At 43.1% G+C, this 26,794-nt stretch overlaps 1 protein-coding gene across 4 annotated transcripts in view; it reads left to right on the top strand.

The window, feature by feature from the left end:
* Positions 1-26,794, top strand: part of EPHA5 (EPH receptor A5) — a gene marked incomplete at both ends in the record, with an annotated part of 198,645 nt that overhangs the window by 134,831 nt on the left and 37,020 nt on the right. For 2 of the 4 annotated variants that reach the window (XM_080343307.1, XM_080343309.1), the window contains 3 exons: positions 15,659-15,783; positions 18,243-18,402; positions 22,329-22,434. In XM_080343307.1, coding sequence (XP_080199433.1) covers positions 15,659-15,783; positions 18,243-18,402; positions 22,329-22,434 — 391 coding nt within the window. The remainder of the gene's footprint in view (positions 1-15,658; positions 15,784-18,242; positions 18,403-22,328; positions 22,435-26,794) is intronic. The other 2 variants (XM_080343308.1, XM_080343310.1) reach the window with 1 other exon arrangement.

Raw genomic sequence — 26,794 nt, 5'->3', positions numbered from 1 at the left:
GTCTAGTCCACACACTGAATAAAGATGAAGGTGAGAGCACTGAAAGGAATAAGGCACTTACTTAGGACTATCCAAGTGATACCCTGCTCCAAGTTAGAGAAGAGACCCGAGAAACAACTCTGAGGGTGGAACCCCCAGTGACCCATCATGTTGAAATCCCCTTTTCTCTTCTGACAGTTACAAAGCAGAGAGGAGGTGAGTGATCAGCATACAGACAACAGCCTTGCCAGAAACAGATCTACAGCCCTGTTATACTGGTCATGAACCGAAAGAGGCATCTAGATGCCATGAAGCTTGTCTCACCTCCATCTTTCCATAATGAGGTTTTGGGGAAGCTTGATGAGAAGATGTCACCAAAGCCTCAAGTCATGTGTGAGAGAGCAGCTTCACATATGCTTACTTAGAAGCAGTAAGTTTCCTGGTTCCTATAAGGCTCTTCCTAGCCATATCTAGGAATAGTGAAGCTGCTGTTTTTACTTCACAACCGGGAGGTGGATGTATCTAAAATGTGAATTTGTGACATATTTTTTGACCCTGATGCTTCAGAGAGCAGCACTATCTGAAATGCAAGCCAAACATGCAGAGAATTCTCACTCTGCTATCCTCTGGACAGATATCTCACCTAATTTTTGATCAGGCACCTAATTTTTGATCAGGCATCCCCACAAAGCATGATGAAGAATACTGTGGCAGAAGGACACAGGATCAGCTACCAAACAGTGTGGATTGAGTTAAGCAGCATATTGCAGACAGAAACCTGTTTGACCACAGTTCTGATGCCAAGGAGAAGACCTGCCTGCTTATGCATTGCATGCTCAGCTATGATTTAAAAAACATCTTAAATCTCTGCTGGGACTATTTAGCTCTGAGTAGCAACCCCACCCTCAAGTGCTTGGGCTGTTTTGCTGTTCCTACAGTGTCACCCTGACCTCCTGAGCCAGTGGTGACCCAGCTGAGAAGGTGAGAGCTTAGGACATTCCGTCTCAGCAGCAGAGGGGAATAATTGGACTACAGAGTCCCTACATGGACTGTAAATTACATGGTCTGTAAATTGGGTTTTCACATCAGAAGTTGGTCTCAAAATCCTTTTCAACACCTTCAGAAACCAACCAGCCTGGGAAAACCTGCCATATTTTGGCAGAAGGGAGTCTGCATTTCCTTCCCGGGGGAAGGTAATGTCTCTGCAGACCAGAAGAGTCAAGAGCCGTGCTCTCATATGCAGTTGCATTTTTCCCATTCAGAACACGCCTGTTCATCCCAGGCTTTGTGTTGCTCAGTCATGGTTTTGTCTCAGCAAAGCGATTTTACACAGTGCTTGGCTTTAAGCACACAACTAGGGCTTCTGCTTGGAAACAGAACTTGGAGTTGTTAAATTATAAAAATAAACCTTTACCACAGATTTCTCTGTAATTTTCCTTTTTTGTCACTCACGTAGGGCTTTTATTGCATGTTTGAGCTCAGCGTGGTGTCGCCAAGTTGCTCGTGATTTAAATAGAAGAAGCCATCTGTCAGGAATAATGCTTACAGGTATTCCTTTTTTTGTTTATTTGCCTTACAGCAGTGCCTGCAGGCCAAAGCAAAGGTTGTGCTGGCAGCAGCTGAATAGTTAGTCCCTGCCCCTCAAGTCCAGATAAATAAAGGAATTATCATTGTCTTCATTGGGCAGATAACAGCAGGGAAAGTTGAAGTGACTTGCCCATAGTCGTGCTATGAGTCCCTGCCAGAGCCAGAAAGAAAAGTGTTATTTCCTCCCATCTGAAGCTTTTCTCACAGTGACATGCTTTTGTGCTACTAACTGCTTTCAACAATTCAGATTTTTCCTTGGCATCTACTGGCTGGTAAACGGCATGGAATGTATATCTCCCCAAATCTCTCCCTTTCAAGATTGTATTTATTTGTATGACTCAGCTTATAATGCCCAGCTGCCTTTGTAGAGCTGTGTGTCTGGAAAGAATCTCAGGATATGCTCATCTAACCTGCTTTAAAGCCTCCAAAGACATAAGAGCCACAAATTCACTGGGTGATTCTTCCTGGTGCTTCATTATTTATTTTCTTAGAAAACTGTTCCTAAATTCAATTCTCCATCTGTCTTGCCCTAGAAACAGCAGTGTTTTACTTATTTGGAGATTCATCTTCTCTTTCAGTTTCTTTTTCCCCTGGACTGAACAGCTATGCTTCTCCCAGTCTCTAACTCTTGTGTACTCAACTTGTGCTTGTTCTCAGCCACTTTTTTTGATTCCTTCAAAGTGCACTGTCTTTTTCCTGACATTGAAAATGAAGTCACATTGGAAATGGAGCCACCAGATCCCTCAAGCACTTTCCCCTTTCTCCCCAAGAATCAGATAAATAACTTCTCTGCCTCATGGGAAGCCCTGGGCTGAAGCTGCAGGTCTTCTTCCTCCCTTCCAAAGGGAGCAGGTTTAGGGACCACAGAGGTATATAAACCTTGCAACTTCAGTTCTAGTCACGTCGAGTTTTTACTATTCCAGGTTTTTGTTCTAATACAACCTCTTCGGATTTTTTTTTCAAGAATTTTAATTCAAGTCCTCTGGTCTTTGTTGGTGAACTTGTTTGTGGAAAAGGTCTGGCTGGACTGTGGTTCTGCAAATCTGTGGCCAGCTCAGGGTTCTGCTAAAGGTGGTGAACCAATGCTTTTCTCCCATTTATGAGATGTGAGAGAAGAGCAGTGGTGGGAGAGACCAATTAGCATAGGAAATCCCAGAATGGCTACCAAGGGAGTTACAAACTTTGCCCATTCTTCCCTCTGAGCTGCTGTACCTCTTCAGTAGCTATTTTTTAAGTGAAAACAGATGTAATTTATTTGGCTGCTTCTCATTTCACTGGAGTGTTCGGTAATTTGGCTTTAATATTAGAGTTCATCAGTAAGACTGATTGGTGTATCATGGAGAGTGGCAGGCTTGCAGAGAAGGAGATTTCATACGCAATTTTAAAATGGTCCATGAATTTCCAGCTTTATAGTTCAATAGCAGCTGGGAGAAGGATGCAGCAAGTCTTATATGAAGAAAGGAGCCAGTTTAGGAACTAAGAAGGTGAGTGATGGTAAGGTGCAGGAACATGCTCGTTTTATGCATTTTATTCAGTAGTTGTGGTTTTGTTTTGTCTTTAATGACCTGTGATTTTTTAAAAGGAAGACTTCGCTTAAATGCAAATAAGATATTAGGTTACTAATGATAGGAGAGGCACTGGAAAGCGTGCTGGAAGCTAACCTGATAAATGCACTCAATAACAAGGATTCTGTTGCAAAATCGAAGCCCTGTGGCTACAATCCAGCAAAGTGCTGACAGCAAGTGGTAGTACTCATGCACTTAAGTGTTTTCCAAAAGCGCTTTGATGGATCAGAGCTGGACCTTGTCATATTGCTAGGAGGGCATTTATAATAAGAGTTTTGTGAGTCAATAGTATTTAGTCTTAGGCTTCACAACTAAGTAACTTATGGAATACAGGGAAATTATAACTCTTCCATGGTGTGAAGAAATCTGACTCTGGTCTGAACCATGAACTGTTCACAATCTTTGAGAAAAACTTTATTTTCAAAGGCACTAGGGAAATAAATATATATATATATATATATATAGTTGCAATTCCCTTTGGATCTGCACCCTATAAGTGGGTGATATTCTGTCTTGCCTCTCTTCCCTCCTCCGGCAGCTCTTTGTCTCGGGTGATGCTTGATGTCTCCCTCTCCTTTCCCAGGATAAATTACAACCTCATAGGAACTGTCTGTGCAGGACTCGAGGCTGATGCTGCTCTGAGTACAAATGAATGTATGCTAGGCTTAGGTAATTGGAGAGAAGTTTCCCAAATGGTGAATTTTGGCCATGGACAGTCCTGCTGAACCAATTTTTTTTATGAATGGGATTTTGCACCATGGTGTCTGTGACTCTGGCCTTGGATTCCCTGCAGAATGTAGATGAGTGTTTGCAAGCATTCGGGTTTCAGGAGCAACAAAAAATACCTGGATCGATGTTACAGAACATGGTGCTTTTTGTAGACTTCATTATATAGCCAGTCCTTAAAATTCCCTTACACCAGTGTTCCTGATAAGCCATTGAATATGTTTGAGTCAACATGCTGGAGGTATTACTTCCCCACCCTTGAGATGAGTCTGCTCGATATTCTACAGTTGCCTATGGTAAATCTTCTCAGAAACCACAAAAGAAATGAAAATAGCGGCACTACAGAGGATATTTCTCATTTCAGTAAACCCCAACAGGATGCTGACTGCAGTGCTTAAGTTGCGCAATCTGGAGATAAAATACTGCTAATGCCATTATTCCAATTTACAACTTCTGTGATTGCCAGGGTTGGGTTCTTATCCCCTGCAGTTTTCTCTTGGGATATCTGGTCGTGTTTTTCTAAAACCCTGTGGCGGTAAGTCACGTGAATCCACAGACAGCTTCTACTTTTAAAAAGTACATATCTCATGTCTGCGATTGCTGGGAGCTGAAAGCGTTTCAGGGGCGACTCTGTAAACAGAAGGCAAACAGCAAGAATCCAATTTATTTTTTGAAATCATGTGCTTTGAAGAGTCTTGCCCAAGATTACACAGTGTGTGGAGTTGGCAGTGATACAGGATAGATTCCGTGAGGTATTCTGGCTCTGTTGTCTATGGGGTGGTGTGCACGTAAGAATGAAGTAGTATTCTTGACCCAAAATCTCTAACACCCAGGTCCTGGGCTGTCTTTAGGCATATGATCCTGTTACAATTGCAGTGTTATGATAGCTGTGTCACAGTGTAGCTTCATCATTCTACGTGTTCTAGAAGTTATTTGCTTTTTATGTGGTGATTTTTGGAAATGTTTGTGCAATGGGGCATACAGAAAGGGGTACCAGGGGTAAGGCTTTGCTATGCCAGCCTGGGTTGCTCACTCAAAGGTATGCATTTCAATAATCGATCTTAGTAATAGTATATTTTATAGATATATTTTGATAACACAAGGTAATGTATTGAGGATTTGAGTACCAGTAATACTGCTTTCTTGCTATTTGTTCTTTTAATACCACTTGAAAAGTGTAGCTAAATATTACAGAGTGCTCATAAAAAGATTTGCAGCAAGAAGCAATAGATCCTTACAGGTGGACCAGCTAATAGCTGGTTGCTGTTAAACAGGAGATGTTAGGTTTCCCTTGTTTTTTCTCTTTGCTATGTCTCTCCTCATGTCGTCCTCCAGGAGATGCTCAGAGAATCAGGGGAATTTAGCTGCACACTCCTCACCTTCCTCCCTGTTATGCTGTTGCACGGGGATCATGACAAGAACAGGGCATTGAGGCACAGTAAATCTCAAAGCCTTAGACCATACTGGTGCATTGCAGTCCCAGCCTCAACCAGGGACGTCTACTGAGCTGTTACTCAGATCAGAAGTAAGAGATTAACTCTTATCCTTGCACTAATGCAAACTGAATGCAGATTACTTCTGTTATCTCTCTGATTGAAGGTTTTTTCCTGTTTTGTATCTTCTAACCATGAGCAGTTCTCTGTAGTGGGGCTGCTGGTAATTAAAACCATTAGGTTAGTGATGTCTACAAAATGACAGCATCCATCCTGATCTCTTTGCCTTTAGAAAAGATACTTTCCTAGTATCTTAGGTTCAAGGATTAGAAGTCAGGGAGAGATCATCTGAGGAAAGCTTTGCAAAGAAAGAACATGCTATCCAAGTTATGCAGGTTTTCACCATGGACCAACCCGACCCTGTGTCCAGCTGGGAGCAGAGAGATCTGGGAGCACCTCAGCTCAGTGACCAGCTTGGGCTCCAAGTCACGTCCTGCTGTTGAGCTCAAGGAGCTGCATTTAGTGTTCCAGGAACTGGGGTGGGAACCACCTGAACGGGACAGCAAACAGGGTTGAAGCAGTTAGTGCAGCAGTTTGCGCAGGGAGTTTAAGCAGGCAGGGAGGCTCAAGTGATATCTCACTTGGTCGTTGACACCCTTGCAGAAGGAACTGACTATGGTATCCACTTGGGCAAAGGTAAGTACTCTGCACTCAGCAGGAAGGAGGTGGCAACTCAGACAGCTGCGATGGGAACATGTAGACACCCAGACCTCAGGCTGCAGAGCATTTCAGAGCCTTTCACTGGTATGGAGTGGTAATAAAAATGTGAGGTGTGAGCAGGTGGATGACCTGCTCAGCCTGCTAATAGGGCTGCGAGAGGAGGTGTAAAGGTTGAGAAGTATTAGGAAGCTGGAAAAGGAAATTGACTGGTGAGATCAAGCTCTGGCCACCTGCGGGCAGGTAACACCAGCAAGAAATGAAGATCGAGGGATTCCTGTTTCCTCTCCTTGCCTCACTGAAGAAGGCAGATCAAAGGAAAGGGATGAACAGGAGCAAGTCCACACTAGGGGTGGCAGGAGAAACTTCCTCTTACCCACCCCACCTTCCCAGGTGCCTCTGTCTTAAAAGGCAAGAGGCTCAGAATGTGGACTGCAGCAAATTCAGGAACGAGGGGAAATGGCAGCAAGTTCCTGCCCGGCGCAGAAGTAGTAGGGTTCGTACTGTGACCACCCCACCCTCCCAGGTTCCCTTGCAAAGCAGGTATAATGCCTTGCAACTGGAACCAAACAACAATATTGAGGGAGGCGGTTCCACTCAGATGGAAGTGCTGCAGAGGATAAGTCACCCTGCACCCTCCATCAAAACAGCTCCCACCAAGAAAAAAAAATGGATTGTGGTTGTAGGAGACTCCCTTCTAAAGGGAACAGAAAGCCCTATATGCAGACTAGACCCGCTTCTTAGGGAAGTCTGCTGCCTCCCTGGGGCCAAGGTTAAAGATGTTAGAAGGAAACTTCCTGCCCTGGTTAGGCCTTCAGACTAATAATTTTTCAGGTGGACAGTGATGAAACTGAAAAGGGAAAACTTCAGGGCCATGGAATGACTGGTCATGGGATCAGGAGCACAACTAGTGTTCTCCTTTATCCCTACGGTTGCAGGGTATGATGAGAAAAGATACAGGAAGACCCAGCAGATCAATACCTGGCTGTGGGACTGGTGTCACTGGCAGAATTTTGGGGTTTTTTATCATGGCATCATTGATCATCAGCTTACAGGGCATCTGGTCTGCTAGCAACAAATGGGATGGACCTGTCTCAAAAGGGGAAAAAGATCCTGAGACAGGAGTTAGCAGGACTTATTGAGAGGACTTTAAGCTAGATTTGAAGGGGGAGAGGGAGGAAACCAGATATGGCAGAGGCATAACCAAGGACGGCATACTGGCATCTGAGGGTAGTGCTAATAAGACCCTTCAGTCTGCCAACTCAGTGGAATCAATGGCTCAGCTGAAGTGCATCTATATGAATGCATACAGCATGGGCAACAAACAGGAGGAGTTGGAAGCCCTAGTGAGACAGAAAAGCTATGACTGATTTGCCATCACAGAAACATGGTGGGATGACTCTTGTAACTGGAGCACTGCAGTGAATGGCTATAAACTCTTCAGAAGGCAGAGGTGAGGAAGCAGAGGAGGTAGGGCAGCCATGTATGTTAGGGAGGGTTTTGATTATCTGGAACTTGAGGAGCATGATGATAGGGTTAAGTGTCTATGTATGAGAATCAAGAGGAAGGGCAACAAGGTGGACATCCTGGTGGGGGTCTGTTACAGACCCCCAAACCAGGATAAAGAGGCAGATGAAATATTTTGCTTCCTAACACAGCTGGTTAGTGAGCCTACCAGGGAAGGAGCCCCACTGGATTTCTTGTTTCTAAAGAGAGAACAACTCCGTGGGAACATGTCAGTTGGAGATTGCCTTGAGTATAGTGATCATGAAACGATTGAGTCTACTATCCTTGGAGAAGTTAGAAGGGTCGTCAGCAGAACTGCCACTTTGGACTTCCGAAGGGCAAACTTGGACCTGTTCAGAAGGCTGGTTGGCAGAGTCCCTTGGGAGACAGTCCTGAAGGACAAGGGATTCCAGGAAGGCTGGTCTCTCTTCCAGAGGGTAATCTTAGAGGCGCAGGAGCAGGTTGTCCCCTTGTGCCGGAAGGCAAGCCCGCGGGGAAGAAGGCTGGCCTGGCGGAATAGGGCGCTGCAGCTGGAACTTAGGAATAAAAAGATATAACCTTTGAAAGGAGGGGCAGGCCACTCAAGAGGAATACAAGAACTCTGTGAGGTTATGCAGGGAGAAAATCAGAAGGGCCAAAGCCCAACTAGAGCTGAGCCTGGCCACCCCTGTGAAAGACAACAAGAAATGTTTTTATAAATACATTATCAACGAGGAGGGCTAAGGAGAATCTCCATCCCCTGATGGATACAGAAGGAAACATAGTGACAGAGGATGAAGGAAAGGCTGAAGTACTAAATGCCTTCTTTGCCTCAGTCTTTAACAGTCAGAACACTTGTGCTCCAGGTACCCAGCCCCTTGAGCCAGAAGACAGGGATGTGGAGCAGTATGAAGCCCAAATAATCCAAGGGGAAATGCTTATCTACCTGCTACACCACTTGGACACCCACAAGTCTATGGGGCCAGATGGGATACGCCTAAGGGTGCTGAGGGAGCTGGTGGAGGTGATCACTGAGCCGCTTTTCATTATCTACCAGCAATCTTGGCTAACTGGGGAGGTCCCAGTTGACTGGAAGTTGATTAATGTGATGCCCATCTATAAACACAGCCAGGAGGATGATCTGGGGAACTACAGACCTGTCAGTCTGACCTTAGTGCTAGGCAAGGTAATGAAGTAAATGACCTTGAGTAACATCACATAGCACTTACAAGGGAACCGTATGATCAGGCCCAGTCAACATGGGTTTATGAAAGGCAGATCCTGTTCGACCAAACTGATCTCCTTCTATAACAAGGTGACCCAACTAGTAGATGGGGGGAAGGCTGTGGATGTGGTGTACTTAGAGTTCAGTAAGGCCTTTGACACCATATCTAACAGCATTCTCCTGGATAAGCTTGCAGCTCAAGGCCTGGATGGGTGTACTCTGCAATGGATAAAGAACTGGCTGGAGGGCCAGGCCCAAAGAGTTGTGAATGAAGCCAAATCCAGTTGGCGGCCGGTCACGAGTGGTGTTTCCCAGGACTCAGTATTGGGGTCAGTTCTGTTTAATCCCTTTATCAATGATCTAGATGAGGGGATTGAGTGCACCCTTAGTGAGTTTGCAGATGACACCAAATTGCGTGCTGGATGGCCATACAGAGGGATCTGAACCAGCTGGATTGTTGGGCTGAGGCCAATTGTATGAGGTTCAGCAAGGCCAAGTGCTGGGTCCTGCACTTGGGTCACAACGACCCCAGGCAGTGCTACAGGCTCAGGGAAGAGTGACTGGAAAGCTGCCTGGCAGAGAGGGATCTGGGGGTGTTGATTGGCTGAATATGAGCCAGCAGTGTGCCCTGGTGGCCAAGAAGGCCAACAGCATCCTGGCTTGTATCAGGAATAGTGTGGCCATCAGGACTAGAGAAGTAATCGTGCCACTGCACTCAGCAATGGTGAGGCCCCACCTTGAATACTATGTTAAGTTTTGGGCCCCTCATCATAAGAAAGACATTGAAGTACTAGGAAGAGTGCAGAGGAGGGTAACGAAGCTGATGAGGGGCCTGGAGCACAAGTCATAAGAGGAGCAGCTGAGGGAACTGGGTCTGTTTAGCCTAAAGAAAAGGAGGCTGAAGAGAGACCTTCTCACTGTCTACAACTGCCTGAAAGGAGGTTGTAGCATGGAGGTTGTTCGTCTCTTCTCCCAAGTAGCAAGTGATAGGACAAGAGGAGATGGCCTCAAGTTGCTCCAGGGGAGGTTTCCGTTGGATATTAGGAAAAAGTTCTTCACGGAAAGGTTTGTCAGGCATTGGAATGGTCTGCCCAGGTCAGTGGCAGAGTCACCATCCCTGGAGGGGTTTAAACAGTGTTTAGATGAGGTTCTTAGGGACATAGTTTAGCACTAGAGTTAGGTTGGGTTATGATTGGACTCGATAATCCTGATGGTCTCTTCCAAACAAAGTGATTCTATGATTGCCCCATTTTCATGTGAGAGAAATCTGGTTGCTTGGGCTAGCCATGGATTCACATAGAAAAATGGGACCCTGCCTTCTGTCGTGGCCACTGAGTGCTTGAGTTGGGTTTCTCCATCACATAACGTGACTTCTTTGGTTTTAAGGCACACATCATGGCACCTCAGGTTTTGAAGGCATTTGAAATGGAAGTGGGTAACAGAGACTGTAAATTGGTCTGAGACTTTGCGTTTACCTCAAGTGTTCATCTTGGGAGGTGGAAGATGTGGAGAAACACTTTATATTTGTTGCCAAGGAAATGTGGAGATTGTGTTCTCGTTTTGATATTTGATGTGTGAAAAGAACCAGCCTGAAGTCCCCATCTGCTTAAGGGATACCTTGAATAATCATTCAAAAGAAAATGATCTCCATATATGAATGGTGGTTTAGGATTGGGCTCATATTTTGCCAGGCATTCGGATTTAACCCTGGAACTAAAATTTACCCCCTTGCACTATTTACAGCCTGTGCATAATTGAAATGCCATGCAAGGTCTCAGGCAAAATTGAATTGGCATTTAAAACTGCATGGTCCAAGGACCTTTTATTCCCTGGAGACTTATTTTTCAAAATACATACAAGCACCTGCAAATTTGGGTCCAAGCTGTTTGCCTAAATAGCCAGGCACGGTTTGCACTGACTTGTCCTCAAGGGGCAAGGAGTTTTGAAACCCCAGAACAGGCAAACCAAGGTACACCTCGGTATGTTAAAAGTCACAGCACGGAAGTCATTGCTTAAATGCCAAGGCTGGACGCAGGTATGACATCGGCAGTAAAAGTAGTCTTAGGGAACCTTTGAGTGGTGAGCTTTTATAAATGTATAACATTTCTATACAGAAGTGCAAAGAGATGATGCAGCTAAGTCCTTTTTTTTTGTGTGTTTTAACTAATGTGTGTTATCTTGTTAAAAATTAATCTCCTGCTTGAAGCTGCCTGCAATTTCACATACCTTTAGTGTGACTTGGTGAATAATGCAGGTCTTGCTCCAAACTCTGAAGTCACCAAAGGCCTTATTAAAAAAAATCAATAATATCATTAATTATAAACGGAGTGGAAAATTGCAGTATACTGGGGTTTTAAAGTGGAACCAAAATTACTTGTCTTGAGGTTTCATTTTCTGTAATCAAACCTCTCTTTATAAGTGTATTAATGATAGCATAAATATTTGTTTGTATATGATGACAGGTGAAGGTATTGGTTTAATCACAAGCATGAATTCAATTTCTAAATCTTCTGGCATAAATTCAGACCACAAAAGAAGTGTGACATCACATGAAGGGAGGAGCCCCAAGGTGTTTTGGTGAGGTCTGAAGTGTTAGATCTAAAATGTGTGCACACACAGGAATGTAATCACGATAAAAAAGATTGCAAATGCATGAAAAATACATGAAAGGGAGATGATAACAGCATCTTTGATGTCTCTGTTGTCTTTGGAAAGGGGCCTGAAGCTGATATACCTCCAGCTGCAGAGAAAGGAGCGTACCAGCCCCTTTGCCCGGGTCAGTCAGCATCTCTTCCTTGGCTACACTGGGTTGCTCCAAGTGAGGATCTGTCCTAGGAGAAGTTAAAGTTGAATTGAAGGTCCTGGGCTGATGGCTTGGGTTTTGCCCTGCAGGTGAAAGGAGCTAGTATTATTTTTGCTTAGAAGTGGAGAATTTCACCAGCTGTGGGGCTAAGGGCGAGATGGGGAGACATTAGGTGTGGTTTCTGCCAGAGTGAAAAATACTGAGGCAAAAGTAATTGGGCTGGAGAGAGCATTAGGTAGACCATGAAATGTAGAAACTAAATTATTTGTTTTATCTTGGTGCAGTGGTCATTCACCTGATAACATTAGTTTCTCTTAAAATATAATTACCGTTTTACTCCCATAAGCATCATTGTGTATTAGATGTTAGTGGGCCACAGCACAGTATTTTGCAAATACTGTGTTTGATGTCCAGAAGGCTAATTCAGTGCTAATGTCATTATCAAAGGTTGTGGAGGAAGAGTGTCCTAAAAGGTCTGTTCCTCATGAAATCACCTCCTGTAGTTATTCATATGTGACTAATGATGCATCTTCTGCAAAGACTTTCATTTTTTTTTTATTTGGTGTGTCCCCTTATTCTTCTTAAGAAATCTGAGAAACATAATAGAATAAAGTAGAAACATTTTTCTGTGCTTTTATTTGCTTCCTGATTAATTTTGGTCTCAGGAAACCAAAAATGTACATTAGCAATTTCACACCTTGTTACATCTTCTGTTTGCTTTCATCATATGCATGGCTGTTCTCACGAAAGGTGAACATAAACGTAAATGATGCAATATCCCTCTTTGATTTTGAGTCTTTTGCTAAGACATTAATGCATACCTGCAGATTACTTGTAAAGTGATGTGTAAACAATTTGTGATGTCCATCCACATTTTGCAGTGTCAAGGCAGGGATCTGGACAAGAATTATGCCTCCTTTTATAAGAAATGTGGGAGATCACAGCTTTGTATATCCTCACTGTTATGTGAATTTGGTTTTTTGCATGTTGTTCTCCAAATGCAAGTTCTCAGTGGTCGGGCTACTTTTATTAAGAGGATGCTGCCCTTGCAGAAGCAGTGACCTTTGAAAAGCAAGTCTTGAGTAATCCTTTTATTTTCCTCAGATCATATAGCACAGTATCCAGTTGCAGGCTTTTAAGACCGAATGCTTGCAGGCTTTGTCCGCTTGCCTGGCTTGGATTACATTTTGTTTGACAAAAAAACTTCTAAAATACTTACACCTTCCTTCCTTCCTTCCTTTGATTCAGAGCATTATAATCTCCCTGTGTTGAGGATACAGAGTAGTTGCTGTATCATCCCAGCACCACTGGGATTTATTAAATGTACTTAATTGCCCTTTATCTCATGGTTACACTTTAATGCTTCTTTTGAAGGAGATTCAAAAAGGATACAGTTACTCCTTTTCTAATTTACTTTGAGAGTTGCGTTACTTGTTTTCTTATCTTTCCTCCTTTCCCTGGTAGAATAGACCATTCTGCAGAGCCACAAGTGAACACGTCAGAGACTCGCACAGTGAGAGATTTAAGTCCATTGAAGCTGTTAACTAGCAAAGCTTTTAAGACACTGCCTTTTAAAGAGGATGCTCTGTTTTAGGGGAGTTCGACAGGCACTTTTTGGATGGCTGCAGATGCATTTTGTTTTGTACTGTGCTGACGCACATGAAGAAGGGAGCTAAACTCTCCAGAACCTCCCAGGGACGGATTTTGCAGCAGAGTTCAGGAGTGCTTGCATGGTTCGCTTGTTTTTAAAGCACTTGTGAGCCTTGGTCCTATAAACTCTTCAGGAAACCTCAATAAAGTGGATGGAAAGTTCATTATTTCATCAGGCAATCTTGACACTGAGAATTGCATGGTTTTTGCCTTCCTGAGAGGCATTTGATGTCAGGGAGTGCTGAGGTCTCCCCTCGCTGCATTTCTCAAGTTTGCTTTTGCTAATGGGAGTTTAAAGAGGTTTAGTGCTCAGCTCTTATGTTCTCCATCCTGCTGGACCTTTGCTGCCAGCTCCACAAGCCTGGGACGGACATTGCAGGGATTTCAGGGCATTGGGGAGCAGTCCCAGAGGGGCACATGTCCCTTTTTCTGCATACTTCGGTGTCTCCATCCCCTGTAGCATCCAAGTGACTCACAATAAGTGACCAGTGTCCTGTTTTTAAGTAGGGCTGTGTAATCACCTGTTATTTGGCACCACCACCTCAGAGTGAGACTTGTTTTCCAGTGCCCGTGAAAACCATTTGCCTGCCTTTACATTAGAAGGGAAGTTCATCCTGTTTTAATGGAGTTTGCTACTTGCTGTGTCTTCTCTGGACTAACATATCTGTTCATCCACATGTGCAATAGACCATATATCTCACATGCACGACTCAACTTGCCATGGACATGCATTGCACAACACTCATTTAGGCATGTGGATTAATTAATGCAAAATCCTATACCAGATTAGCAGTTCGAGTCTACGCCTTCATGTAGCCCAAGACATTGTGGACGACATCAGCTGAGGGTAAGGTGACTTTTGTGGATGAAAAATGGTCAGTGATCACTGTGCAATGTCTACATAAATAACACGATAGTCATTCAAATCCAGGTGGTTTTTACTTGCTCAGTGGAGTAGTTGTGAGCACAGTGGTGGATGCACAGCTGAAAAGCGAGTGTTGTCCATGCAGCTTAATGCCAGCTCTCTGACAGAAAACAATATGGAAATGGCCAACACCTTTCAGGATCTTCTGAGAGCCAAGTGGGTGAGAAATTAGTAAACAGGAGTGAGAAAAACTGGGGCTGAAAAGAGACTAAGATGTGGGAACTTGCTTTGAAAGAGAAAACTCGCTGCTAGCCTTCTATCCAGGGATAATCATATGCAGCACTTTCCTTACTCTTTTTGGCTGAAGACCAGACCTGGCAAAATTAATTTGTTTGTTGTATTTATTTTACTTAATTAGAGGTTTGGTTTAGTATTATGCTAATTAGTTAGTCATGCATATAGAAGTCATTTTAAAATTATTTTTTAATAGTTCCAAATACATTTTGGAAGATAAAATATGGTCATTTGCTGCTGGTCTTTGCACTCCATTCCCCATATGGCCACCACGGTCTTTGCTATGGGTCTCTCCAGCCCCCTGTAATCCCAACCTAGACCTGGCCTATCTGGAGGGTGAGTTGGAGACCCTCAGCCAAGTGTGGGCTGGTTTTTCCTCTGGAGAAGCTGCTCTCAGCCCTTTAAATTAGGGAGTATGAATTTTTCCCATTCCCTCTTCACTCTAGTCTTGTTTCCTAATCGCAGACATGAAGCGTGTTATGGTTGCGTTGTCCATTGCAACTTTTGCTCAGGAGCTGGCAGGGATGGTAACAACCACAACTTGAAAAGTCTCTGCCAATACTGGACTGAAAGCAAGCCTGTTTCTGATGCACATCTGTGCTGCGAAGGGCCAATAACCCTTCAGGGCTGCATCTCAAAATAAGCAGCAGAGCTCCTATAGCTGCTTTTTCATTTGGCGGCTTCCCCGAGCACACCACAAACTTCCGAACCATCATCACCATTAAAATCTTTACAGTTGCCATTTGGAAGGAATTAATGTCACTATGTGAGCTATAACACTCCAGTAATATTTATAGAAAGCAATTGAATTGTAAAGGTTTTAAGTGCCTTGCTATCTTGTTCAGTGCTTCTGGAAGGAGGAGGCTGAAAGATGCCTAGACTTTAACTGCTGCACAAGCCAAAAAATAAATCATTAAGGAGCCTGTGTAACCTATGGTCTTCTGTACCTGCTAAAATACTTAACTTCAAAGCACCTGAAGGAAAGCAATATGCAATTACTGTGACAATACAGCCCTCTGACATATTAGGAAAGGTGAGGTGTGGGGTTGATGCATTTGACAAGTGCTTGAAAAGATACAGTCAATGTGTAACTGCTGCTGTTGTTTCACAGTGTTACTTTGCTTGGGTGGGTGGTGCTGGTCAGACCCTGAAAATCTGTGTGAATCCAGTTGTTAAAAATGGGCAAAAAGCACCCCGGTGAAAACTACTCCCCCTGATCTGCAGTATTGCCCTGTATTGGGGAAGACGGTGACGAGTTTGTCTTTGGCAGGGGCAGACTGTCTTACTAACCGTGGGTTTTGTCTGTTCTCTTTTTCTCCTGTCTTGCAGCACCTTCTCAAGTCAGTAGTGTGAAAAAAGGGAAGATAACTAAAAATAGCATCTCCCTTTCCTGGCAGGAGCCAGATCGACCCAACGGCATCATCCTGGAATATGAAATCAAATATTTTGAAAAGGTGTGACGGACTGATTACCGAACATCCTAAGTACCTTCTGTCTACTGTCCTTTTCATTACAATTTTCTTGAGTCATGGAAGAGAATGGGGTGATTTTATGCATAAATCAATGTCAGATTGATTTTGCAGTAAATGATCAGGGAGACTTGAAATTAGGATGTTGTTTTCCATTAGTGTGCCACTTCTCTTGAACAAATGCATTAAATCTGCATGTCAGGTTCCTCTCCAGCCTTATCACATTAAGATAGGGCCTGCTCATTTGTTAAAAATAGGAGGACTTGGGATTTGGGTATCTATTTCTTCCTGGAAACATCAAGCTATCCTTTAGCCTTGGTATTTTGACTTCACACTTGGTTTTGCATCCACAGTGTAAGGGAGAGGAGAAAGGTCTTGCAGAGAGATTGTGTCTGCTCTGATGTGAAGAAAGAAATTGAGTCACAAGTCACTTTTTTGGTTAAATTTCTATTTTAAGGAAAATCATCCATTAGTTCTGTGGATAAAGCAGGTGAGGCCACTCAGCATGGACCGTGACTGGGTCCTTACTCCTCTCTTCTTTCTTTGACCATGGGAGGGACCCAGTCAAACACCCCATACAAACAGAGGAAAAAGAATTTCAGAAATGTTTTGTATCAGGATAAAATCAACATTATGTTTGCAGAAAAGGGAGGTTGGGCAGGGGCACGAGGTGCACGAGTGTCTGAAATAGAGCTAGGCATTTCAAAAGGATTAAAGCACAAAGAAAGAATCAAGATAGGCTTTTGCTAGAAATAATCAATTACTGATTTTTTTATTAACTTGTTTGAATGACCATTGTAGTGCATCGAAGTGGAGTGGTCTGGGAAGGTTAGCCTATAGAAACCTTGATAATGAGCAGATAATTAAAGCAAAAAAAAAAATCCATATATTTATTCATGTTGCATAATTTGTTTTCAAACAAATCAGAGCGGGGTGTTTAAAATGTTGTCTTTGTGGTCCAGAACTAATCTTAAATAGCTTCAGTAAATAGTTCTTCAAGCACAAGTCCTTCATGGGGAGGTTGCTACAGCCGATCCAAGTTTAAGCTGTCTTGATTTATTGCTTTAAGGCTGACATTAAAGATTAGTGCTTTCCCTAGAAAAGCTCCAGTATTTAAATGTTTGCAGAAGCTAACCAGGTATCAAAAACCTGATTGGGCTGATGTACAAGCAAAGATGTGGACTAATATTCATTTATTGCTTTTTAACCATTTGTTGAGTTAGATGTGGGATGTCATCCTTAATCCTTCTTGTTTGTTGCTACTGTCATTTATATTCTTTCAGTTTCAGCCCTTTGTGAGGGTAAAATTGCAGCATTCATTTCCAGGGGATAAGAGTGATTTATGTTTTGGAAAATAGAATTTTGTCAGATTATATTCCTTTAAGACAAATCGCTCCATAACAATAAAAAAGAACAGAGATACACACACACACATTTCTCCCAAACAGTCTTCCGTAGCTACAGGCTTTGGCGAGAAAATATGTAATCTTGCATTTGAAAATTCATAGGGCCTTATCCAGGCATATTACTGTCTAAGGAAAGTTGACCATTAAATTAAAAATAAAAATCAGTTCAGCTCCTAGTAGCTATACAAAAATTTTGGTAGGAGATTACTAAAAACTCCTGTTTACCTCAGAATAATTTGGATCTGAGAGGATACAGTGAATAAAAAGCAGTTTCCAACTTTGTAGTCCTTAATTTATGAGCTCGTCTAGATTATATGCTACAGTAAATAATTCTAAGAGTAATTACCAAGCATTTAGGCTAAATTTTAATCAAAGAACTGAAACTCTTTCACATTAGAAACTGATGTAAATGAAGACTTACTTCAGCAAATTTTCTTCAAGTCTGTTGCTTCAGAAGGTCAATGCAAAATTAGATATTTTCCTGTAGTTTTGGTTGACAATTCCCTTCCCAAGGTCTAATTCATGGTTCTAGAAATACCAGTATAAAGTTTTGCCAAGTATAAAGTATTATACTCTTTTAGGCCTAATTACATAAATGGGAAGTCATTTTTGTGTGAATTAAAATCCCTTTCTAAAGTGATGGGCCTTTCCTCTTCTCTAAGCCTTGGGGCTGATCTTTGTAGGATGAACCTTTCCCTTGCCCCAAGCCATGTCCATCCCAAGCAATGGAAACTGCTCCTACTCCAATACCAGGTTGGTCCCTGTATTGTAATTTATGGGCGGAAACGTCCCTCTGCTCTGTTTCATACCTCCTAGAGCCAGTGGTTATAAAAGCTGCTGGGCAAGATAAAGTCAGATCTCACCATACCCCAGAAAAGGCCTTCAGAGGGTTTTTTTGGGGGGAAGAGATCCTCAAAAATGCACATTTCAGTCATCCTTTGTAACATTGCTGTGTGGGTTGCTAAGATTCTGTCTTCTGGGAGAGCCACTATTTGTGCATTTGAACCTTGTGTTTTTTTGGGGGATGCTTGGGAAAAGGACCAGGAGATGAGCTACACCATCATCAAATCCAAAGAGACAACGATTACAGCAGACAGCTTGAAACCAGGCTCGGCCTACGTCTTCCAGATCCGAGCACGGACAGCCGCTGGCTATGGTGGCTTCAGCCGAAGATTTGAGTTTGAAACCAGCCCAGTGTGTAAGTCCTTTTAATTACTGTCAGCCTGCATCTCTGGAACGGTTACTAGAAAGGAAGCAGGGGATCAATACCTTGCAGAGAGCTCTGCCAATCTTGTGCTCTGCCTCATCCCTTGACTTCAGAAGCATCGAGCACATCGCGACTGTGCGAGTGCATCTGTCTCTGCTTCCTCCTCTCAAGTGGTGGGACGGGAGGTGAAGTCAGCCTTCAGGCTCCAGAAATTCATAGTTCTTCCTGCTTAGAAAAATGCTGCGGTTTTGAGAGCTGATCGAAAACAGGACATGGACTTTCCTCTCAGGAAGAGAGAGGGGATGAGACCTGCTCCTCTGCATCTCTTAGTAGCTATCTGTGGAGGATGCTGAGCTCTCTTAAATATCTTTATCTGAGGAAAAACAACCTCAAATGGTACCTCTCTCCAAGGGAAGAATTGAATCAGCATTAGTGTCGTTTGGTGTAAGCTGGTGTCAAGCTGAAAGATGGTTTCTGTTGGCTGCCAATGCTACAGCCTTGAGGAAAGGATTTTAACTTGTGATCAGAAACTGCAAAAATGTGCACTTCAGGCACAGGACTTTACTGGGCCTGTTAAAAATTTGTGGGGTCTGATTTTTTTTTTTCTCCTCTTAATGAATCTGGTGTGGATTCTGGAGCAGATTCTGTAGTAGGATGAACTCCCAAGGCACGCAGAGGCACAGCAGCTCTTTCCCCTGATTTCAGGCACAGCTGTGGCAGAATTCCTTTTGTCCCTATTACCACATTTTTGCAGAGGTGTCAAAAATAATTTTCTCCCTCAGAAAATATGTTCTATGTATTTCAGTTTGTACAACTGTCAGTTATTCATCTTTTTTATTTTGTTTGCATGGAAGAGGAATTTTACACTGGAAATACTGTGTTTGTTCCTGTGGAAAAGAGCCAGTATTATGCATGTTTTCCTTAGAAATTTAGATTCATCAATACTTTGATTACTGTTACTCCAGTTCATTTAAAATTCAGCATCTTTGAGAAGATGCCAAGTTGTCCTTTCAGAGCATGTTGCCTTTGAAACTGTAGTAGGTTCTAAAGGAATCATTATGCATGTGCAGATGTAGCTGTGGAGCCAGTGGCTGAACTAATACAGTGCAAACTGCATCATGATGGAAACATTAATGCAATAAGAATGGTCTATTTAATGTATTTCTTATTGTATTAACCATTAGTCGTGTCCTAAAAGTAGCAACAAAATGAGGTTATGCCCAAAATCATTCTGTGTTATACAAGGGAAGTTCTGCCTGCAGTTGGGAAGTTTCTAGTTTAGAGTCATTTGAGTAATAGTGTTCCTGGCTATTAATAAATCTGATATGAAATTTATGCATATTTGATCCAGTGCCATTGGTACCTGCAATCCTGGTCCAAAAATAATGGCACATGCATAAAGCCCATTATGTAATTATCTATGTTAATCAGGATTTTTTGAGGACATCATGTGATAATACCTTAAAACACTTTAAACCCCTTGAGTCATTTAGTCACACCTGCCAAACCAGGTTTTTTAGCTTTTTAAAGACAGAGGAGTAGGGACTTCTCTGATACGAAAGAGCTGCTGGTGTAATCAGAGGAATACCCACTGCTGCTCCTCTGTTGGACTTGAGCTCTGGCTGAAGCAGGATTTAACCACGTTTAAACAGTTGGCAGAATGGAAATGCAATGTAGGCCTCAGTATCTTGCACAAATGGCATATAAAAACCTTTAAAAAGTGACTTTTTTTCCCAAGGCTTTATATAAAGTCAATATTAGAGCTGTGAGTGTGACCAGACTCCCACTGCTTTCCTGTACATCCCAGAGAACCTGAAAGCAAGCACAGATCAAAATCTCTCTGCTACACTGGAGTTTAGATCTGAACCCCTTGTCAGAGCCAATGCAAATTATTTTTATTTGAACACAAATGAAAACCATTCAGCGACTGCTTTGAGAATAAAACATAGCCTTCAGAATCATTTTGGATTGAACAACAGGTTTTGTTTCCAGTTTGCAAGGCTTCTGTAAATTCATAATACACTAGGAGGAAACATGAGTTGCTAACACCTGCATGATCTAAGGATTGTACCTGAGAAATGGTGAGGGAAGTGTAATTTGTTTGGAACTTCCCTCTTTTTCAAAATTTTGGAGTTTTTTTACATACTGCTGCCTGTGTGTGCAATTCTGCAAAGCACTGCAATGCAGCCAGGGCTGCATTTTTCAGTGGAAGTTTTTTATTTAAGTGGAAGCTGTTGCTGGCTGTGCGCATTTGTTGCTTCCCTCCTTTTCAAATCCCACCGAGCTCATCTAGCTGTAACAAACCTGACCTTGCCAAAAGCTGTTTTTCTGCTGGATCGGTGAGCTAATCCAGCTGGTCAGCTGGGAGGGAGCAGGAACATGTCACCAAGTCGAGGAAGGGTAATGCAGGTCCAGCTTTGTATGGCAGCAAGGTTGCAGCTTAGCTTATGAATCTGGGATTTTTAGCTGCCATGGATTGCAGCAGGATCTATCTCATTTCCCTATCCCTCAAGCTACACAAAAAACCCCACCAGAGTCACATCTTAATCTTCTCCTTTAAATGTTTTTCTTTTTAATTATTTTGTCAAGAAAGCAATAAAACATTATCATAAGGAGCCTCCATAAATTCTTGATGGTAATAAAATCTCTGGATGACAGCACAGGTTTGGAGCAGTTAACACTAAATATGTAATGTTATCAGGGCCAGTCCTTCTGAAATCATTACCCCTGCTGTGGTAGTCCGTGCCACTCACTGTCGAGCACCAGAGAGCTCCATATGAAAAGCTACTTGAAACCCATTGCAGATCAATATTTAATGCCATCCCTTTTCTTCTTTCTTTTCTTTTAACAGTTAATATGGGGCTGTATTCAGTTATTTTATAGCCTCTATAAAGTTAGTCCTGTGCTAAGGACCCCTTTTTTACTTCAATCATTTAGTTAAAGGCTTCTGCAGTGTGCATTTGATGCCTGATGCTCCCCAGGGTGGATGAAGGCCTGGCAGGAGCTATAATGAAGTTTTTCCTGTACAATAGCGGCTTTTACATCAGGGAGCTGTTTTTTGGGGATAGTTGAGCTAAGGAATCTGGCAGGAGAGGGCACGGTGAGGAGGCTTTGCTTTCTGTTTGGGGAACCCCACGTGCAAAGCCCTGTAGTGCCAAGCAGTTAAACACAATACCAGTGGTGTTCATGTTGCTATTTTACAGACCACAGGAGTTTGTTCACCGACTCTTACCTAACCTGGGGCAAAACTCGTTTCTCCAACAACTTTCCTGACCTTTCGCCTATGGCTTTATCACTTATCTCCTGGCTTTTGACAGAAGGGATCTTTCCAAGACCAGGGCTGGGAGAGTTCTTCTTCCCTTGACCAATAAAACACCCAGCAGCCTATGTGACTTAGCAGCTCCCTGTTTTACAGATTGCACTTTCTGGCCATGTTCTATAGATGCCACAAGGAGTTAGTTTTAAATTGTTTATAGCTTCTAAAAGCACGGGTAATGCTGTTTGTTTCAGAGATCTTGCTCATGTGTCTTAATAACATTGCATAAATGTTTTCTCTGCAAATGGGAACCTGTTGGGTTTTCATCATTTATCTGTGTGATTTCTAATGCAGCTGACCCAGGAAGACAAACTCAAGTTTGCAAACACAAAGGCTGCATTCTGCAACACTTTGGTTTCTGAATTCAGCCACAAGATGTAATTTTTGTTGGGTTTTTGGCTTGGTTTTGCCTGTGTTTTGGTTTCTTTCCACCCATTCCTTTTCCAAATTAGAAAGAGACCGCAGAGAGGGAAACCATAAACCTTAAAAGAAGAAATGAATGGGTAAGACAAACCTCAATGGTGGCCTCGCATGAAAGACTCATGTATGAAGGCTGACTATCATTTTAACCTTAATCTCCATTTTCTGTTTCTCATCTCAGCAGTAGCTGCATCCAGCGACCAGAGCCAGATTCCTATAATTGTTGTGTCTGTAACCGTGGGAGTCATTCTGCTGGCTGTTGTTATCGGTTTCCTTCTCAGCGGAAGGTAAGAGAAGTAGCTGTGCATTTATACTTCTCCACCTTTGGTAATAACTTTTATCTGACCAGCTGATTAGCACAATTTGGGCGAGAGCAACATGTTGAGCAAAAGCACTGTAAAACAGCACAAAGGTGGGCTGGTTGATCTGTTTGGACAGGCAGGAATGGCAAAAGTTCCCTCACAGAGGTACTTCACTTCCCAATGATTTTCATCTCTGCATAGACTAGCCCTGATTATTAGACTTGACTCTCACAGAAGTGTTTCCACGTTCCTTTAAAAATAAGTAGAACATGTTACTACAGGTAAAATATCCCAAAGCCAATTTGTTTGCACTCAGAGTTCACAATAGGCTTTGCTTACACAGAAAACTTGACTTCAGGAAAACATTTGCAAAGAAAAAGAGAAGAAACCCAGCCGAATGGTCAAGCACCCCAAGTTTTGGCCAGGTCTGGGTTTCATTTTTCATGTGTAGGACACTACTGTGTTCCCCATATGCTAATAAATTATACTGAGAGCTTCGCCCACAGGGGGAAACACTCAGCTTCAAACCAGTGAGCGATCCCACTGACTTCTCATGTGCTTAAACACAGGCAAGTGATGAAAGCCTGGGCTATACCATCTTTGACAACTATAACTGAAGTGGATGGAACTTGTTGGTGAACATGGGATTGTGGTATTGGGGGGAAATCTGGCTTGTATCAGGATCAGTTTGTACTGCGGCACTGAATTGGCATAGCAACCAGCACACAAGGCACTTTTTTCATATACTACACATGTATTAGTACATTTTTTTCATGGCAGTAGTCAAAACAACGCGATATCCTCCATGCAAAGCAATGTGGGATGTATCTATTGGTAACGCTGAATTTGTTCTCAATGCAAAGTAAACATTTATGCTTCTAAGGTACCCATCAGCCCATGGCTGTTTTCGCAACGCAGGTCTGTCTTATGCTTGGGTCTAGCAAGGTGACTGTAAATTACAGGATTTCCTAAGTGTTAAGAGTAGTTACAAGATGTTTTCAGAGGAACTGTGCTGATGCTGAAGGTATCACCTGAGGGCTTTATTTCCCAGAGGAAGCAGGGTGTCAGTCTGCGAAGGCAGTGAGGTGAAACCCAGCCAGGCTGAGCAGCTCTGTCCCCAGGAATCCGTAGGAGGACATGGTTATTTCCCATCCTAACAGGTGAGTGTGCTGCCAGACTCATCTCTGCTCAAGGTCAGAGACTGACTAGTCCCTTCCAGCTCAGCCATTCGAGCTCCTGTCATCTGCTTTGAGTGGCTTGTTGGGCTTAAAAATCAGAAAGTAAATGCTTCTGTCTGCACAAGAAGCATGCAGCGGCCAGGGAGGTGAATGGTGCCATTCACACCAGTGGTTACAGGAAAGCTGTACCCCAAAAGACTGGCCTCTGAATGCTGTAGGCAGGAGTTCAAGTCTCTCCTTAAAGGCTGGAGGTTTTGAGTCAAATCCATCTTCAAACAGAGGGAAGGGGGCGTGGACCTTGGCCTCCCCTAGCCTGGATGTGTGCTTGTATCAGTGCAAACAGGATTTGGCCATAGGAAAGCTATGGACATAGCCTGGCACCTCTGCAAGGAGGAGAAGGGGGGTGAATCACAAGGCAGAGTTGTGTAAATCCCTCCAAGGCTGCAAGGAACCGCAGTTGTGTGGCAGCCAGCAGCTCTTGCTCTTCCAGAGGCACCAGTAAGTGCTTGGAACACCTCTGAGGTGCTGCTATGCAGGTTGCCTTTTTGCGGCTTCCCTCTCTGGTCTGAGCAAGCAGATGCAGAGCATCTGTCAGCAATTCTCATTCATTATGTCTTTTTGTCGTTTGCCCTAATGGGCTTTCCAGGGTGTGCTTCCTTTTAGCTCTTTATCTCTTGGCATGTGTATAAAAGCCCTTGACTCCTTTGGGTAGAGCTTTATCACTGCTTCTTCTGCTGCCTTAATTGTGGGCAGCTGCAGACTCCCGGAAGCTTCTCCATAGTGCCATGCTGGACATACGGGAAGGGGCAGGCAGAGGGAGCTGAGCTCTTGATCCATTTTTATCTTTCCAGTTCTTCTCCTAGACTGGAAAGAACCCAGACCCTCAGCTGGAAGTGGTGGAGAAGCCTCCAGTGCTGAGGTTTGGTCTGTTCTTAGAGAACTGGCTTCAAAACTGCAGAGCTTCCAAGCCACTTTGAGTTCTCATTATTTTAAAGCCCATCTAGTGCATTCTGTCATTCATGACAAGGAAAGATAAACCCCAGAAAGCTGACAGCCAATTTGAAAATTAAACAAAGCAAAACAAATAAATTGCTCCTGTTTGGAAGACACAGAAATGCTGCTGAAATGTGTCAATCATGCTGCTTTGCCTTGGATATGACTTCAAGACAATTCATGGAGTGACTCTCATGCTGTGACACTGCGGTGATGATAAAGGCATTTCAAGTCATGGGATAATCCCTTTCTGAAGCTGTTAACCTGTTTCTGGAAGACACTTTCCTGTATCTTTGGAGTGGTTATATAGTTCCAGTGCCTGGTTCCCAGGGGTTAAATTCCCTTTCCTCATTCTTTCCCATGCTTGATTTTAGAAAGAACAGACATTTTGAACTCTAGGAGCTGCTCCAGCTGGAATCACCACTGCTTTCCATGCCAGGCAAGCTGTGCAAAAATAAGGCTCAGCAGCAAAACTCAGGAGAAAAACTTTCTTGTTCTGCAGCAGGGGGGATGTAACCTGGCTAGCTCCTGCAAATGGGCTCCTCATCACTGGCTTTGTGCTGCTCCCTGGGAGTCCCTGGGCACCTGAAAATTCGGATATTTCTCCTTAAGATGCTCTATGTCATCTCTTTGCACCTGTCCAGCCAAGTGCCAGGCTCAAGCAAGTGTGTCTGGAGACAGGACAGCACTGGGGAAACTGTGAAAGGAGAGCAGGGGCATGAGAGAAGCCCTGTAGCAAGGAGCAGTGTTCCTCCTGCTCTCCCCAGCTTGGAAAATAATATCCTAGCGGTACAATTCAGGAGTTTACAAGCTTTTTATTTTCCACCAGGTCCTGGAAGGCAGAAGTTTCCCCACCTCTTCCCCTCCTTTTTTTTTTTTCTTTTCTTTTCTTACAAGTACCTCTGCTACTTCTCCCTTCTTTTGAATGAATGTAAATAGCAGCTTGGAATTTCCCATTGGCAGCTGGCCATAAAGCAAAGGTCAGCTGAACGGCAGCTGCAGTGGCATTTCCACACACCAGCGTCCATCTGTGGTGATGTGCTTGGTGTCTGAAGCCGAAGGTTCCTGGGAATTTGAAACTAAATGCACTTTGCCCTAAACAATTAAGCTGCGTTTAAGCTGATTTACTTGCAGATGTTCAAGAAGACTCTTCCTGTAAATAATGCATCCTCTGACCAAGGTCATAAATGCAAAATAGCTGATTGCTTTTTTCAAGTTATTACCCTCTTTGCATCAAGGACACATCAACTATATAATGCTCAGGATTACAAATCAAAGAGATTCACTAAATCAGGCCGTAGTTGTCTCAGAAAAGGAAAAAAAGAGAAGTGGATTGAAAATCTCTTATTAAGCGAGATACAAGCATTCAATTAAAGAACACAGAGTTGTTATTATCTTTGTTTTGTTAGCATTACACATTCTTCTTGAAAACGCAATGCATTTCACAGAGCAATGTTACAGATTTTGCTTTCCGAGCAATGCGTGAATTAGATGCCGCTTGGCATCCTTGTTCCTAATTGGAGTATATACATGTATTAATTTAAAATCTTTATAGACTTTTGTTTTACAGTCTGTCAGACAGTGCCGGTCGCAAAGACCTTTGTGCTCTACCTTGCAAGGAGCAGTTAAGTTGTCATTGTGGCATCAGCCCCTTTCTTCCTACCAAGTGAGGTGGGAGGCCATGTGTGCATCAGCCTGAGAAGGAAACCCACTGCTCCCTGTTTGGTCCTTTGAACCAAACCCCATTTGCAAAATTGTCAGGGTCTTAGGGTGAGTGTTAAGAGACTGCCAGTCCCTTGAGCATTTGAGCTTTGTAGTCCTAAACAAAGGAACAGGCTTTTACAGAGTAAAATAGGGATGCTATTAGGTCAATGCTGAGCATGTTTGCAGATACCACTCAAAATAACTAAGGAAGTGCACTGTGCATCTGCATTTATATACCCATTATGGGTGACCTTTCCATCTCAAGTGATCTTCCAAAGAACCAGAGGAAGCTTTTTATAGAACTTAAGAAAAAAAAATTTGAAGCAACAAAAAACTGCCTCTTGCCCTGTGTAGTGTGTATATAGAAAGTCTCTTCTGGCAAGGAACAAGCCTTTAAAAGACAAAGTAAAGACGAATCTTGCCATGTGGGTACTGGCAATTAGAAGCTTCTGCACCAGAGTATCCATCCT

Source organism: Nesoenas mayeri, assembly GCF_963082525.1.
Source record: "Nesoenas mayeri genome assembly, chromosome: 4".
In the NCBI taxonomy this organism is placed as follows: Eukaryota; Metazoa; Chordata; class Aves; order Columbiformes; family Columbidae; genus Nesoenas; species Nesoenas mayeri.
Note: the sequence above shows the minus strand (reverse complement) of the source record. Positions and strands in the feature narration are given on the sequence as shown.